This window comes from Rhinatrema bivittatum, chromosome 8 (assembly GCF_901001135.1).
Source record: "Rhinatrema bivittatum chromosome 8, aRhiBiv1.1, whole genome shotgun sequence".
In the NCBI taxonomy this organism is placed as follows: Eukaryota; Metazoa; Chordata; class Amphibia; order Gymnophiona; family Rhinatrematidae; genus Rhinatrema; species Rhinatrema bivittatum.
This window is the reverse complement of record NC_042622.1, coordinates 19943355-19960679: the sequence shown is the minus strand read 5'-3', so window position 1 is coordinate 19960679 and position 17325 is coordinate 19943355. Positions and strand designations below refer to the sequence as shown.

The window sequence follows — 17325 nt, the reverse complement described above, 5'->3', positions numbered from 1 at the left end:
GGCATGCTCAGTAGCCCCAGGCTGCCAGTTAAAAGCTTCTAGAAACTTTGCCAGAAGTTTTCCCGCATTAGGGCTCCGTGAGTGACGTCACCCATATGTGAGGACTACATCCTGCTGTCCTGGGATAACACCTATTACAAGGTAAGCAATTTTGCTTTATTCGCAATGTTATAAATGTAAATCAAAGCGATGTACAGAAAATAAAATTCAAAACATCTTAAGTTTAAAACTGATAATATAACCAAAAAGAAATAGGAAAATAAAAGCATATAACAGAGTATAAAATAATGTAGCATAAAAAACAATTAAATTTGTAAAATTAAAACTGATAAAGGTAATTAATACAATTATTGAATCTCAAAGGCTTTCACAAAGATGGACTTATAGACCTATTCTAGATCTAAAAGTAAACAAGAGCTTAAATGTCCCATATAGAAACACTTTGCTCGATACTTTTTTTTTTTTTTTTTTGGACTGATAGAATTATCTAAAATGCCTGGATTTGAGGCATATTTCCATAGTCCAATAATCACACTTTTTATTTTTTTGCATTACAGGAAAATATGAATTCAGACCACTCTTTTGGCTTAGTAACTGCACAGAGAACCTTTACCAAAGTGATGGTAGCAGTGGCAAATTTCTTAGAGGAAGGCATCCTAGTACATCCATACTTAGACATCTGGTTAACCAGATCAAAGTCACTTCAAGATGAAATCAGAGCCACCGACGTTATCCAGATTTTAGAGAAACTGGGTTGGATAGTGAGTTACACAAGAAGTAGTCTCCAATATCCCAATCAATAGAATTTCTAGGAGGTCTCAAAGACCATGGAAGGAAGAGTATATCTAACCAAAGAATAGAGAAAATCGATCAGCTAAAGAAATTAATTGTGTCGGAGTCACCAAAAGCATGGGATAATTTGCAGCTGTTAAGATTTTTGGCAGCACCCATAGATTTGGTGTTCTTGGAAGGACCACACATATGAGGTCATTACAACATGCTCTAACATCACATTGGAAACCCCAACAGTAAAATTTATGATTTTCTACTCCCCCCTTCCCTTGTCAGTGAGAGAGAGCTTTCAGTGATCAAGCAAAGGAAATTTGGCAAAAGGAGTATCTCTGAGGTCTCCAGCATGGATAATAGTAACAGCAGATGCAAGCCTTCACGATTGGGGAGTGCACAGTCAAAATCACTGTATCCCAGGCTCTGTGGAATCAAGACAGAAGCCTCTTGGTCAATAATTTCTCTCATCTCTAACCTGTTTAATTTAGCTTTGCCTCTGTTCCAACAAATATTGAGGAAACAGGCTGTGCAAATATTATGTGACAATGAAAGCACAGTAGCACATATAAACAAACAAGAAGGAACTTGAAGTCTTTGAATTTCAGAAAAGATGGATTTTCTCTTTCAATAGGCAGAGACCAACTTGCTTCAGATTTCAGTATTGCACGTAGTGGGGTAAGAAAATGTGAGAGAAGATTTCCTAAGCAGAAATCTCCTAGATCCAGGAGAATGGAAGCTGAGAAATAAGGCTGTTCAAAGATGGGGAGCATCTCAACATGCAAGAATGCCAAGGTAAAGTTGTTCTACAGCAGATGCAAGGAGGCAATAACCCAAGGAACTGATGTGTTAATGCAGACATAATCAAAAACAGATTTAGCACATCTTCCTTCCATGGTCCTTGATGAGCTGCATACTAAGTAAAGTCAAAGAGAATGCTCAAGTGGTTCATTTATTTATTTAGTGATTTTTTTTATATACCGCGGCACGTTAAAAACATCACCTCGGTTTACAATAAACAATAACACAGCAATAAGCTTTACATTCAACAGGAAATACAGTGTACAAAATGGTTCAGTTATTAACAAGAATTTAAAACAAGTACAATAAACCAAAGAACGAATGCAAAGAACTGTTCAATGTTAAATAGTAAGTCGAGTGTTAACCATGTGATCAGAGACAGTAAAGTCAATTTATAGCAGCGAGGAACATCTATACGGGTCAGCAGTGGAGAATCGTAGGAGAAGGGTTATACAGGCTAGATAAATCGGAAAATCAGGAGTAGACATGGTCAGTTCATGTGGCAGCAGATTGACCGAGGAAACCATGGTGTGCAGATTTAATGAGGTTAACAGTGGACAGCTAACTATGTTTACCAGGGGTTTCGGGACTATTGTGCCAAGGACCAATATTAATGGAAGATCCCTCTTTTTATCTTACAGCATGGCTCTTCAAAGGAAACAATTAGTTAAGAAAGATTATTCATACTCTACCATGTTAAAAGCAAGAAAGCAATCTACTTCTTTAACATATACATGCTTGGCGATGCTTTGAAGCTTTTTGTAAAGTTGCTTCCATCTCACCATGGCAGTTTTGTATATCATATATTTTAGCCTTTTTGCAAAGAGGATTGGACAGAGGCTTAGCACACAATTATTTGAAGGTTCAAATAGCTGGCGTAGTCTGCTATAGAGGAAGAGTGAAAGCATCTCATCCTGATATTGCTTGTCTTTTAAAGGGAGTAAAGAAGGCAGGCCCTCCTGTGAGAGCAGAGGTACCACATTGGAATCTGATTTTAGTTCTAAAAGTACTAATATCACCTTTTCAGCCCTTAAAGCTTATGATCAAAGATCTAACTTTGTAAACAGCACTTCAGCAAGGCAATTATCCAAACTACAGGCAAGGTCATGTAGAGATCTCTTTATGGCTTTTACCAAAGACAATGCCATCTTTCCATTTAAATGACTCCATTACTTTACCAGTATTTGCAAAAGAAGAAAGCCAAGGGAAGAACAAATCTTTAAAATTACTAGATGAGTCAATGAAATATTTGGAAGTTACTAATTCATTTCACAAAATGGATAGGCTATTTGTTTGGTTTGGAGGGCCTTGCATGGAGGGGAAACAGCATCCAAACCAATAACATGATGACTAAAAGATACTCAACATATATCTTAAAAGGCAGATAAGTACTGGAAGTAATTAAAGCACATTCTTCATCTTGGGCAAAAGTGCAGCGGACATTATGTAAAGTAGCTACATGGTCCTCTTTACGTACATTTTCCAGACATACTAGGCAGGATGTTTTTGCAAAGGTAGGTGCTGTCTATGAGGCAAGCATCTTGAAAGCAGGACTAACATCCTTCCACACAGTATAGTTGGGCTTTGGTACTTCCCAAGCAGTCTGGACTGGTATAGCAGAAAATCCAGGAAGAAAAAAATTAAACTTACTTAATAATTTTCTTTCCTTTATTACTGCTCCACCAGTCCAGAAACCAACCCTAGATTTAAAAAAAATTTCAAAGAAAAGTTCGTGAGAACTGTTTTACATTCTAAATTTGTTAAAATGCTTTTTATTTTTAATCAATTTAATAGTAGTTGTATATCAGCTTTGACAGAAATTTACTAGTCTTAACTGCTTCCGTACGTGGCGTATGCAGTAGCAGTAGTGATGCCATAAATATGGAAAAAAAAAAGCATTCTGCCTCCAACGCGTTCTGCTTCCGTGTTCTAGATGCAATAGAAATAAAGGAAAGGAAATTAGCAGATACGGTTTTATTTTTCTCTTGTTTCTTTTACATTTTTTCTTATACATATTAAAAAGAAGGAAAATAGAAATAGTGGTGGGGTAGGTCATCTATACCTAAATTTAAAAAATAAATAAATAAAGGGAAAAAAGCAAATATTACAATCTGATCTTGACTAAAATATATTTTATTCTTAGGGTTTTTAAGATTTTTGTTATGCATAGATCATGCCTTATTTGTTTTGTATTATGTAATCTGCAATGTGTAGACTTTTTTTTCTTGGAAAAGTGGAATATAAGTTCCAAAATTTAAATCTAACAAAAATAGTAAAACTAAAAAGCTAAGCAAAGCAGCAACAATAGAGCACAAAAACAAGGAAGAAATGTTCCCTGACTCCTAAAAATTTGACTTATCACCCGAATCTTTTCAAGATAAATTTCAACCCCTGGACTATAATGCAGATCCAGCATCGTTTAGTAGCATGAGAAAATAATATAGTACAATTCTTAATGATTTACATGAGCCTGCTAGGGTGAGAAATGAATGCCATATGACTTCTGAGTATCTTGTGACATGAGACTGCTTCCACAGGCTGCTTCAGAAGTCTGATACAGGATAACCTTGTGAGGTGTTTGTTCATTCAGCTCCAAACTTACTCTGATTTAAAGGTGCTAAAAAGACAGAGACTATCTACAAGGCCCTCATAGAAGTTAAGTATTGATACCTCTATAAGAGGGCCACCTGATAGGTCGAGTTGAGGTGTTAGTGGTGGTTTAGGGGCCAGTTTTGCATGTAGAGTGAGATGTACAAACAACGCAGTACACCTTAGTGAAGATTTGACATCATTTGGCGCGAGGCAAGTCTCACAAAGATTACATTTGTACTATGTTCTCTCACCCTAGCTTGAAGGTGAGCTAGGGTGAGAGATCATAGTACAAATTTAATCTTTGTGAGACTTTCCTCACATCAAATCTTTAAGGTGGCCCTCCTATCTAACTAGATAAATGAGGCTTGACCGACGTGCCGCAAATATAGAAACATAGAAATGACGGCAGAAGAAGACCAAACAGCCCATCCAGTCTGCCCAGCAAGCTTTGCATTTTTTTTTCTCATACTTATCTGTTTCTCTTGGTTCTTAGTAACCTTTTGGTTCTATTTCCCTTCTACCCCCACCATTAATGCAGAGAGCAGTGTTGGAACCGCATCTAAGTGAAATATCTAGCTTAATTAGTTAGGGTAGAAACCGCTGCAGTAAGCAAGCTACACCCATGCTTACTTGTTTACCCTGACTATGTAATTCAGTCCTTGTTGGTTGTCTGTATATAGATCCACTTTTCTTCATTCCCCCTGCCGTTGAAGCAGAGAGCTATGCTGGATATGCATTGAAAGTGAAGTATCAGGCTTATTTGGTTTGGGGTAGTAACCGCCGTAACAAGCAAGCTACTCCCCGCTTTTTGTGAATGCAATCCTTTTTTCCACATTTCCTCTTGCCATTGAAGCTTAGAGCAATGTTGGAGTTGCATTAACCGTGTGTATGTATATTGAATTAAGGGTATTATCTCCAGGCAGTAGCCGTCATACCCGAAAGTCACCCACTCTTCATTCACATCCTCTAGACTTTATGGATCCACAGTGTTTATCCCATGCGCAGTAAAGAGCAGATCTACTGCGCATGTGCGGCACAGAGCTCTGAGCAACGTGCTGACGTTAGGCCCCAAAGCAGAGAGATCGGAACAGGGTGTCACAGAAGGGAGGAGGAAAAGGCAGACGAGTTGCCGCTCCAAGAAACGGCTCCTCCGACATGTTAACAGCCTGAGCCCGTCCCTCCGTCGCCGGGGAAGGGATGGGCTCGGGCTGTTAACATGCTGCAGTTTCGTCAGCAAATGCTTCCTCCTTTAGCCTGGTCCCTCCTTTAACTTTCCTGGCTGGTGCTGAGGAGGAGGAAAGGGCAGACAAGTCGCCGAGCCCGTCCGTCTGCCACCAGGGAAGGGGGGTGGGAGTTGGGTCAGCTGGAGTAGAGCTAAATCTCTCGCCTGTTTTAACTGGCACGCAAAGGGACAACAGCCGGTCCTGTAGAAGAGAAAAAGAGGGAGTGGGAAGGGGTTGTGGATGAGGTGAGAGGGGAAGGAAAGGGAAGATGAGGGGGAATGGAAGGGAAGCAGATATGACTAAGTGGGAAGGGTAAGAAGTTGTGCAGAACAGGAGAAGAGAGCGGCTCTGACCGGAATCTCGCCTGTTTGAACGGGCCTAACGGCTTGTAGAGAGATAAATAGGTGCGCACAGTGATTCGCTCGCGCTCTCGCTGTCTCTCGCGCGGCAGAAATGCAATTCCAAAAATGTATTGCGATATGGCCATTTCGGACGTATCGCACAGCTTAATGCCAGGGAAAAAGCTGTAGTTATTTCTGGCATTAAAACCATGAGATAGCATGCATTATTCTATCTCACAATCACACAGTGTGATATGACCTCTAATTTAACTAAAAACCTGCCCAAACTCCTCCCCCAATCCCACCCACCTCAAATTTGCATTTGCACCATGTGCTACTATACTTTTCACATGCGTTATGGCATTAATATGTGCGATAACGCATTAATGCCATAATGCATTTTGATAATGATCCTATAAGTGATGGACCTATAGTTAAGCATGCAATATAAAACTGTGTAAATAGACCATTGCTAGGTTGTTTTAAATAAATGCCCTTGTAGTATTTACGGTACTTGATAAGATGCATTCATCAGGGAGTTAGTAAGTTTGATTTTGCCCATAGTTCTCTAGGGCCCCATCCTACTGATATGTAGCAGAGATTGAGGCCTACTGGCATGACAGAGCAATGTTTTTCATCTTCACTGTGTCCAGGAAGCTTTTTTGGCGTTAAAGCTTAGTATTTGAATCTCAAAAACGTAATCAGTCAAATGCTGTAAAGCTTTGTGTTAGCATAGATCACCTGGCACACAGTGTGCTGTGTCATGTCCTCGCCTGAGCTTCCTCTAAGCTGTGTGGTTGTATGTCACAGCCTTGTGCATAAGTAGCTGACACAACTCTTGAATGTTTCCTGTACATTTGTGTTCAGGGCAGGGAGCACTGGTGCTGATCTGGTCCGCTGCATGAACTCTTCTTGGGGGAACACTATTCCTATCTACTTGTATAATTTAGCACTGTAAATGTGGGACCTCTGGAAACTGAGGAATTTCAAAAGATGATGGTTGTGGTTCTTAGTCTGGCTATGTTGACTTTTATAAGTGGTTACTTTCTAACACCTGAAAAACAGAACCTCACTGTTAGGGCCTGGATGTTTTGGTGTTGTGCTAAAAGCACAGTCAATGATGACCTTTTCATGCTAACATAACCTTTCCTTTAGCCATGTACCTTTTAAACAAAGAGTACTCTGGGTCAGTATTGTGCAGAATATGCTTGAACACAAAACAAAGTTATAGCATTTTGCCATATGCTTCTATTTTGCACAAATCTGAAGCAAACTTTCGTAGTAATATCTCAGCTTCTTGATCAACTGTTTTAAAAGCTTGTTTTATATTAAACCTTTAAGGGTTTGCAGTATGTGGAATACTTTGAGAAATGTTAATATTTGATATGACTTTTTTTATTTGTAATTTTTATTGCTGTCAATCATGACTTTTTTTGTATTTCTTGGGAGATTTTTCTTCATTTATTTTCTTTTTATTTTTTTTTTTTTTTTTTTTTTTTAGAGCATCTTTTATGACCAAGACTGTGCAATATCAGAATGAACTGCATAAATTCCTAATTTGGGATACTGCTGGCCAGGAACGGGTAAGTAAATCCGTTTTCTTAATGGTCTGAATTTTTTCTAAAATCTCAAAGCATTTGGCAAGGGCATACTGGGGGCCGTAGATGGCTCATTCCACCCAATATAGGCACTGCTTAGTCCCACTTCTCTGGACTGGTCTGCAGGACAAGAGGGAAGATGAAATTTGAGCTTAGCTTTCAGTTCCTTCAGTCCTGACAGACCAGTTCAGAGCCCACCCTGAGAGGAAGAAAATAAAAAAAAAAAACACAAAAAACCAGATGGGAGAATGTCAGGAAGAGGAAGAAGATATCAGAATAAAGGAAGGCCTCCCTCTGTGTGCACTGCCGACCTTACTCTCAAAGAGGTTCGAAAAAAAGGGGGGGGGGGGGGCGGGTGGAAGAAATACAAGGGTCAGTTAACAGTGGAAGAGAGGGGCAGCCGGTCAGATACCTGGTATAGATATGAAGGGGGGGAGGATTGGGGAGGGTGCTGAGAGCGTAGGAAATAGGTGAGGAAGCTAGGGCAAGATGTTACTGAAGTCTTAACCTACTACCTATAATATATAGCCAAAAGTGTCATAAGAGGAAAACAGGTCTATGACTCCACCTGCTGGCATGCATGAAGAATCCTACTTGTCTGAGTTGGTCTGTTAGGACTCAAGGAAAAGAAAATTAACTGGTAAGTCCAAATTTCATCATATGAATGTGGTGCAGGTTTTTCAAATTGTGTGGTCAAAGATATTTTGATTTTTTTTAAACTTTTCTATTTTCAGAAGAATAGCATTACAGAAACAGTAATGTCCTTCCGATATTTGAATTTTAATGCATTTACTAAAACTGTTTTTATTACTTTATTTTGTGAAATACATGTAAAACTTAGTAAAACAAGTGTTTATTAATGCTTAATGTATCCTGATAACATTTCAAACACTGGATATAGTCTAGGATTGCCAACTTTTCCACCATGATCGGACACTTGAGGGCAGGGGGCTAGTGGTGTTATTCCCTTCCCCTCTTTTGCATATTATTTTATATTATGTCATTTGGAACCCATGTATCAGACCTATTATAATATATGTTAGGTATAGGCTTGGCCCTCAGAAAGCCATGAGTATACTAATATAGTAAACTTCCCATACCAAGATAGGACTAATTGCCAGTACTCAAATAGTAAGAGTCTTATCCATGAAAACAATGCAAATTTACACAAGCCCTAGAACACGAATACACCACCTATTAAAAAAAAAAAAAAAAAGCCAAGCTGCTATAGATTCCTACATGCTAGCAGAATATCTCCCTTCAGTAACACATGCAAAATGCAGACCCTTACCAGATACAGAATAAAGAAACCATAAAGTTTAAGCAGTCATGAAAACAAAAACGGAACTGGAAACCCCAACAAGTTGGACTCCTGTATGCAATGCAATAATGGAAAACCAGAAACATTACCATTTCTCATAAAACATCAAATAATAAAATCAAGAAAAATAAAACATTAATTGTAAAAGTAAACCCATACTGATAAAAGTAAACATTTCAAAACAGCTGATATATAGAATATCCAATAATTAAAAACTTATTTAAACTTAGTTTATAAAATTTCCCAAACACCAATAAAATATTTCAAATCAACACTCATCAAATAACACCAATAAATAAAACTAATAAAGATTTTAAAACCTTCTCTCCATACCTGGGAAATTTTGATTTCCAGTCACTCCACAATTGTCATGGATTATTGGGGAATGGGAGGAGGTGAAGGATGCACAAACTTTCTCCTCTCTCACACACTCGCACACACATGTTCTCTCCTACACACACTCAGTCCCTCTCTCTCACAGCATATGCACATGCCCTCATGTTCTGTCACATACATTCTCACTCACAGCTATGCTCTGACATGCTCTCACTGACACACACATGCTATATAAATTGTTATAAATGGAGGGGCTGGAAGGAAGGTTAAGGGAAAAAAGGGGAGTCACTGCACTTGTACACCACACGATTTGTACATGATGCCAACTTGCTAAAGTAGTTTTGGCTTTCCTTAATTTTTTAACTATAAACTTTTTTTAAGTGACTGTTGGCTCCTCTGGCTGCAGCAGTCTGTAGTAGAAGAGATGACAGAGAACACATGGCAGCATGAGATGACTGCCTGAACCTGAGGGAGGTTTCAGATTGAGACCCGACCTGCCTGTCATTGGAGAGAGGGGGGAACATGTAGGAGCAGCAAAGCTATGGTAGGACTGGGGGGGGGCTAGGGTTGCATCAACCATGAAGGATAGGATGGGTGTCCCGAAACTGAGACAACCAAGGGACTGTTGGGAGGGAGAGAAGGAAGTATGCAGGGCAGCAGCAAGGCAACTTTACCTGTAGGCTGGAGTCAGAGAAAAAAGCTGCAGTAACAGACAGGGTGTAAGCTGAGGTGGGAGGCTCAGGCACATGGTGTCACAGCATTGGTGCTGAGTTCAGCTCCGGGATGGACCCCTGGCCATGTACACCACACGAGCAGGCAGATCATGAGACCACTGCGGCAGGCAGGCCTTGTAGGGACCACCAAAGCCATGAAGGGGGAGGCAGAGCAGTCTTTCAGTCGGTGACTCTGTTTGAGCCCTCTGAGTTGAGAGAAGAGAAGATGCCGGGGAAACAGGTCAGGAAAGTTCAAACATGAACGCACACTCGTGGCTGTGCAAGCTGCCGAAAGCAAAAGAGCAGGTAGCTGATTGGTGCTACACCGCCACCACCACTGATAAGCTACTGTCCAGAGTTGGACTAATCTTTCTTTGACCGGGTTTTCGAGTGGTCCGGTTGTCATTGTAACCAGACACTATACAACTGGCTGCGAAACTGGGCAGTTGGTCACCCCTAATATAGCTGTCAATTGACTGCATTTGTGCAGAGTCTAACTTAGTATAACTTGAGCCTCTTTATGCAATGTATTTGAAATCTAAATGTGTTAAAAGAAATGATACATCATCTTGATAAATGCATGATTTCTTCCATACACTTTTCCATCTAGGCTCTTAGGTTGGTTCTGGCTTCTAGTTCAAATTATGTAATTGTTTTTAGTTTCTCTAAAGTGGAGGGCTGCTGTGCTATGCGTATGCTGTTTTATTTGTAGTAGATCATCAATTAAACCATTTGATAGGAATGCAGGAATTAGCACGTGCCATGTAATGCCATTTCTTCATAAATCCACAATATTATCTGCAAGGAGCCTTATGAGATTTAATCATGCGTTTTTTATTCTAATCCTTGATATATTTGCTGCAGTTCAGGAGACCAAATGCAGCCTCTTCCTCCCATTATAAAATTTAACACACAGCTTTAGCTCTGAGAGATTAATCATGAGCGACAGTGCAGTGTTTTATGAACTCCTGCACTAGAAGATGTAGCTTGAAGATGAGACCTTTCCTGACCTTTGTGGGCTTAAATGTCCCACCCTGTTCCTTACACAGTCCGTATTTAATGCAGAGGTTGTTAGGTGGTCTGACTTTCTTTTGTCTTTTTTTCCAGCAGGTGCAGAATGCTAACAAATAATTCTAGGCACTGTCTTTCAAATCAAAATTTAGAACTTTAACAGGTTTCATTTCGTATCAGTAAAATACAAGTAGTAGATGTTAACTTAGGCAGTATGGTAAGAATCTGTAACTTGGATCAAGTTCAAGCTCCCTGTGGCTTGCCTGACTGCTGCTTGAACTTGTTTGTGCATGTTGCTGCAGTAACCTTTCAAAGCAACCTGAGGCTACAATGTCTTTTGGTGTAGAAAACTATCACTGATGCAAACCTCGCATAGGAAAACAGATAAAACTGCTAGAACTTTGCTAAGGCTGCTCGTATAACAGTAGGTAGGATTTTAGACCTGGGTTTCTTAGGGTGAGAGACCATGAGGACACCAGTACTTCTATTTTAATTTGTAATCCTTAGGAGGATCTTTGGTGCACAGTTTTAGTAGAAGGATTGAAGTGGTGCCTTACAGCTATATACTTTGCAGTTGGCAGGTTTTTTGCATCAATCCACTTACAGAAGGACAGGAATTGTCCCTGAAAGCTGAACTATGAGCAGTTGACAATGCATACCATAGCTTTTGGAAAACCTCGTTTGATCTTACAAATATGATCATGGAGAAAATGTTCAGCATAAGATGTTTTGACTACAGTCTACAGAAAGGAACATTCTCTAGTTTTGGCTTATACATTTATTTTTTTAAGTAATCTTTTGCAAATGAAGTTTGCTATCAACCCTATTCGAGCCCAGGTAATTAAAGCTGCCTTATTTGTGCCTGTGAACAGATACCTGATTTGGGCAAAGATTTCTTCCCACGCAAACAGCCAGAAAGTCTTCGCTGTTAAAACATTCAACTGATATTTAAATAATACATATACAATGATTGTGCAAGCAGTAAAGAAACAAGAGCTGGGTTTAAAAAAGGTTTGGATAAGTTCCTAGAGGATAAATCCATAAACTGCTGTTATGGTAATTAATAAACAATAGTAGCTTATGATCTGTCTAATGTTTGGGTACTTGCCAGGTACTTGTGACTTGGATTGGCCACTGATGGAAACAGGATACTGGGCTTGATGGACCCTTGGTCTGACCTAGTATTGCATTTCTTATGTTCTTATGGCTAGAAATCCCATGTGTGTTGGGGAAGAGTATAGTGATAGTATACTACAGTCTACCTGGCCAAAATGATCAGAAAGTTGATAATGCTAAGAGAAATCATGGAAACTAACCAACTTGGAAATGCAGTAATAATGGGACACTTCAAATACCGCAGAATACACAAGTGCAGACAAGAGGTTCAATCCTGACAGAACACTCGCAGACGGTGTATAAATACTTGTTTTTTAATTCTTCAATATGGCAACTCCTCTGATTTGTACAGGCAAAAGCTTAATGGCGTCCCCCGACACGGTACAAATCAGAGGAGTTGCCATATTGAAGAATTAAAAAACAAGTATTTATACACCATCTGTGAGTGTTCTGTCAGGATTGAACCTCTTGTCTGCACTTGTGTATTCTGCGATATTGCTTTAAGTGCAGCTTTTGCTCATTATGTACACTTCAAATACCCCAATATTGACTGGGTAAATATAACATCAGGACATGCTAGAGATGTAAAGCTCCAGGATGGAATTAATGACTGCTTCAAGGAACAACTGGTTAAGGAACCATCTAGAGAAGGAGCTATTTTAGATGTAATTCTTAGTGGAGTGCAGGATTTAATAAGAGGTAACTGTGGTGGAGCCACTTGACAATAGTGATCATAACATGAACAAATTTGAATAAAAGATTAGTAGGGAGACAAAAGTAAATATTCAACTCTAGAACTAAACTTTCAAAAGGGAGACTTTGACAAAATGAGGAAGATAGAAAAAAAACTGAAAGGTGCAGCTACAAAGGTTGTGTACAACAGGTGTGGACATTTGTTTAAAAATACCATCTTAGAAGCATAGTCCAGGTGTATTCCATGCGATAAAGGTGGAAGGAAGGAAGGCCAAACTGCCATCTTGGTTAAAAGGTGAATTTAAAGAGACCATTTTACACAAAAAACTTCCTTCCATTCATCTGAAGAAAATAGGAAAAAGCATTGGCAAGTTAAATGAAAAAACATTAATAAGATAGACTAAGAGAGCATTTGAAAAGTTGGTTGTAGAGGCAAAAAAGCATAATAAAAGCTTTCTAAATATATATATGTAAATGGTCAGTTGGACCATTAGATGATTGAGGAGTTAAAGGGGCACTTGGGGGAAGATAAGGCCATTGCGGAAAGACTAACAGGTCGATGCAATATAGTGCACTCAGACTAGCTCACAGCTTGACATGTGGTTGTATGCGCTAGAATAACTCCCGACGCAATAATGGGGTTAGTACGTCCAAAACGCGCGTCCAAACCAGCGCGTAGCTAATGGCACTCATCACATGTAAATAATGCTTCTCACAGGACACTCAATCACCACAGACCAGTGGGTACTGACCATAATAATTCAACTTTCTCTCCATACCACCGGACTCCCCACCTCAACTGACGTTGGGAAAATCCGACCACTCACTTCTTCTGGAGCAGAAGGTCTCCCTCCTCCTCCAGTCCCTTGCTATAGAACCGGTGCCCCTCTCCGAACAGGGGCAGGGATTCTATTCCAGGTATTTCCTGATACCAAAAAAGTCAGGTGGGCTTCGCCCAATACTAGACCTTTGCACCTTAAACATCTACAAAGAGAAAAGTTCAAGATGATGACCTTGGGTTCTCTACTACTACTTCTTCAAAGAAAAGACTGGCTCTGCTCTCTAGACTTTCAGGACAAACCTACATGCACATTTCAATCACTCCGTCACATCGCAGGTTCCAGCGATTCCTAGTAGGCCCAAAACACTTCCAATATCGAGTGTTACCATTCAGCCTAGCATCTGCCTCACGAGTCTTCACCAAGTGCCTCGTAGTGGTAGCTGCCTACCTAAGGAGTCGGTGTCCATGTCTACCCCTATCTCGACAATTGGCTGATCAGGGCTCCTACTCAGCAAACTGCAATGACGTCCCTACGTCTCACTTTGCATACCCTGAACTCCCTAGGGTTTCTCATCAACTATCCAAAATCCAGACTAGTTCCTTCTCAGACCCTGTCCTTCATAGGGGCAGACTTGGACACTCTACAGGTGAAGGCCTTCCTACCTCAAGACCAGGCTTTCACCCTAGCCTCTCTGGCCCTTCGTCTGCAGTCTCAACACCACTCGACTGTACGTCACTTTCTAATGTTACTAGGTCATATGGTTTCCACGGTGCAAGTCACTCCCATGGCTCGCCTTGCCATGAGAGTACTCCAGTGGACTCTAAGAACGCAGTGGACTCAGTCTTCTCAGCCAGTGTCCTCCATTGTCCACATCACCAACCAGCTCCGCTTATCGCTGGCTTGGTGGATAAACCAATCCAGTCTTCTGCGAGGCCTTCCATTTCAGGCTCCAGAACCTCAAATGACCTTGACAACAGATGCCTCCAACCTCGGCTGGGATGCACATGTTGCAAACTTGCAAACTCGAGGCATTTGGTCTCCAGAGGAAGCCAAACACCAAATCAATTTCCTGGAGCTTCGTGCAATCCAATATGCTCTCAGAGTTTTTCAGGATTACCTCTCCAATCAGGTCATCCTGATTCAGACCGACAATCAGGTGGCCATGTGGTACATGAACAAACAAGGGGGAACTGGCTCCTAGCTCCTGTGTCAGGAAGCTGCACAGATATGGGCAGAGGCCCTTTCTCACTCCATGTACCTCAGGGCCACCTACTTGCCAGGAGTGGACAATGTGTTGGACAAGCTGAGTCGCACTTTTCAACCGCACGAGTGGTCTCTCGACCCCACGGTAGCAGACTCTCTGTTCCGGTGTTGGGGTTACCCTTACATAGACTTATTTGTGTCGATACACAACCGCAAAGTAAGGAATTTTTGCTCCATCACTCGCAGCCAACACTTTCAACCAAGAGACGCTTTCTCCCTCTCGTGGACCAGCGGGCTACTTTATGCGTACCCTCCACTTCCACTCATTTCAAAGACTCTCGTGAAGTTGCGAAGGGACCAAGGGGCTAATGATTCTGATAGCCCCTCATTGGCCACGCCAGATCTGGTTTCCAATTCTCCAGTACACCAGCACATTCCTCTGGGGAAGGACCCGCTTCTGATCACTCAGAACGACGGCTGCCTTCGTCACCCCAACCTCCAGGCCCTGTCTCTGACTTCCTGGATGTTGAAAGACTAATACTTCAACCTCTTAACCTTTCAGAGCTGGTTTCCTGTGTCCTACCACTAGGCAGTCTTATCGTTATAAGTGGAACAGGTTTACGGTGTGGTGTACTTCTATGTCCATCAATCCCTTCACTTGTTCCATACCGAAGTTTCTGGACTATCTCTGGCACCTGTCAGTCAGGCCTCAAAACTTCTATCAGGGTACATGTCAGTGTACTAGCCGCCTTCCATAAAGGTGTCAGGGATGTACCTATTTCAGTACAACCCCTGGTAACACGCTTTTTGAAGGGCTTGCTCCACCTTAAACCTCCACTGTGCCCTCAACTTGGTTTTGGGGTGGCTCATGAAACTGCCCTTTGAGCCTCTCCAATCCTGTGATCTCCGCTATCTCACTTGGAAAGTGATTTTTCTTTTGGTGATCACATCTGGTCGCAGGGTTAGTGAGTTACAGGTCTTAGTTACCTACCCGCCTTACACTAAACTCCTGCATGATAGGGTAGTACTCCGCACTCACCCTAAATTTCTGCCTAAGGTAGTATCGTAGTTTCATATCAATCAATCCATTATACTACCTACTTTCTTTCCCAGGCCCCATTCAAACCCAGGAGAGCAGGCTCTGCATACCCTCGACTGTAAACGTGTTCTAGCTTTTTATCTAGACCGTACAGCTGCCCACAGAAAATCCACTCAATTGTTTGTTTCTTTCGACTCCATATTGGGTAAGCCTGTGGGTAAGCAGACTCCCTCCTCCTGGTTAGCGGACTGTATTGCCTTTTGCTATCAGCAGGCGGGCATTCCGCTTCAAGACAGTGTCAAGGCACACTCTATCAGGGCCATGGCAACTACAGTAGCGCACCTATGCTCGGTGCAGCTTCCTGACATTTGTAAGGCTGCTACCTGGAGCTCTCTCCTCACCTTTGCAGCCCATTATTGTTTAGACAAGGCTGGCAGACAAGATTCCATCTTTGGCCAGTCTGTACTACGCAGTTTATTTGCGAATTGAAGTACCAACACCTTCCTTCAACCTGTTTGGATTCAGGATGCCCTCCACCAAATTTCCAACCCAGTTGTGCCTGTTGCACGCCTTTGGATACATTTGGTACATTGCACGGACATCCTCAGCTCTGTACTCACCAATATGTGAGGACTACCATCCTGCTTGTCCTGTGAGAAAGCAGAGTTGCTTACCTGTAACAGGTGTTCTCACAGGACAGCAGGATGTTAGTCCTCACAAAACCCACCCGCCACCCCGCGGTGTTGGGTTCGTTTACGTTTTCTTTTATTTTTCGCTTGTATTTTTACTATAAGACTAGACTGAAGGGGGACCCCTGCTGATTGCAGGGTTCTGCTATGCTGGGCATGCCCAGTAGGTGCCAATCAAAGTTCTAGAAACTTTGACAAAAGTTTTCCGTGATTGGGCTCCATCCTGATGATGTCAACCATATGTGAGGACTAATATCCTGCTGTCCTGTGAGAACACCTGTTACAGGTAAGCAACTCTGCTTATTAGCTAGTACCCCTGACGCAAAAATTCGCCGTGTGCCTGTGCACATTTTAACCCACAAAAATTACCAAAAGCTGGCATTGTCTTGACTCACCCCAATCCTTAACAAAACAGCAATAAAAATACTGCTTTTCTGTGATTCTTCCGACTTAATATTGTTGTGATACTAAGTAGGAGGACCCACAGAAAGCATCATGAAAAAAGTCTTGACGGTGGTAAGATTAGGAAAACTGATGCTCATAAATTGAGCATCCATTTTTCTAACCCGCAAAGCCACGTCTCCAGGGTGCCCAATGCTAAGGACGTGCTTGGGATGCACAATTTTTCCATAGGGCATCCTTTTTAGTGCAGCACCTCATTAACATTGCATCGGGCGCCCAAGAGAGGTGGATGGATGCACATTATGAAAACAGGCACTCAGTGCAAGCGCCCATTTTCTACATGTATTTATTTAACATGTTTTTGTATACCGTCATTCGGTTTTGCCATCATAACGGTTTACAGTAATCACATTAGTTAAAACATTTTACAGTAGTCACATTAAACAAAAGTTTACCGAAGTCAATTAGATAAACAGAACATTGAATCATATTAGAAAAAACATCTTTACATCATATTTGTTAAATAGAAATTACATCATGGTGACTGTATAGTTTAAATAGTTAAGTAACCCCATTTGTATGTGGGGTTGTGTATTGCTTGTATGTTAAGTCCTCTTAGATGCTTTTATGTTTCTTTGAGGATGTGTATTTTTCTTGGAGGTTGGTTGTGTGGGATTCTGGT

General features: G+C 41.2%; 1 protein-coding gene across 4 annotated transcripts in view; it reads left to right on the top strand.

Annotated features, from left to right (window-relative positions):
- RAB22A (RAB22A, member RAS oncogene family) overlaps window positions 1-17325 on the top strand; it is a 97058-nt gene that overhangs the window by 33461 nt on the left and 46272 nt on the right. For 3 of the 4 annotated variants that reach the window (XM_029612759.1, XM_029612760.1, XM_029612758.1), the window contains exon 3: window positions 7242-7323. In XM_029612759.1, the coding sequence (XP_029468619.1) occupies window positions 7242-7323 (82 nt within the window). Of the gene's footprint in view, window positions 1-1499; window positions 1579-7241; window positions 7324-17325 lie in introns of those variants that run through there. The other variant, XM_029612761.1, reaches the window with a different exon arrangement.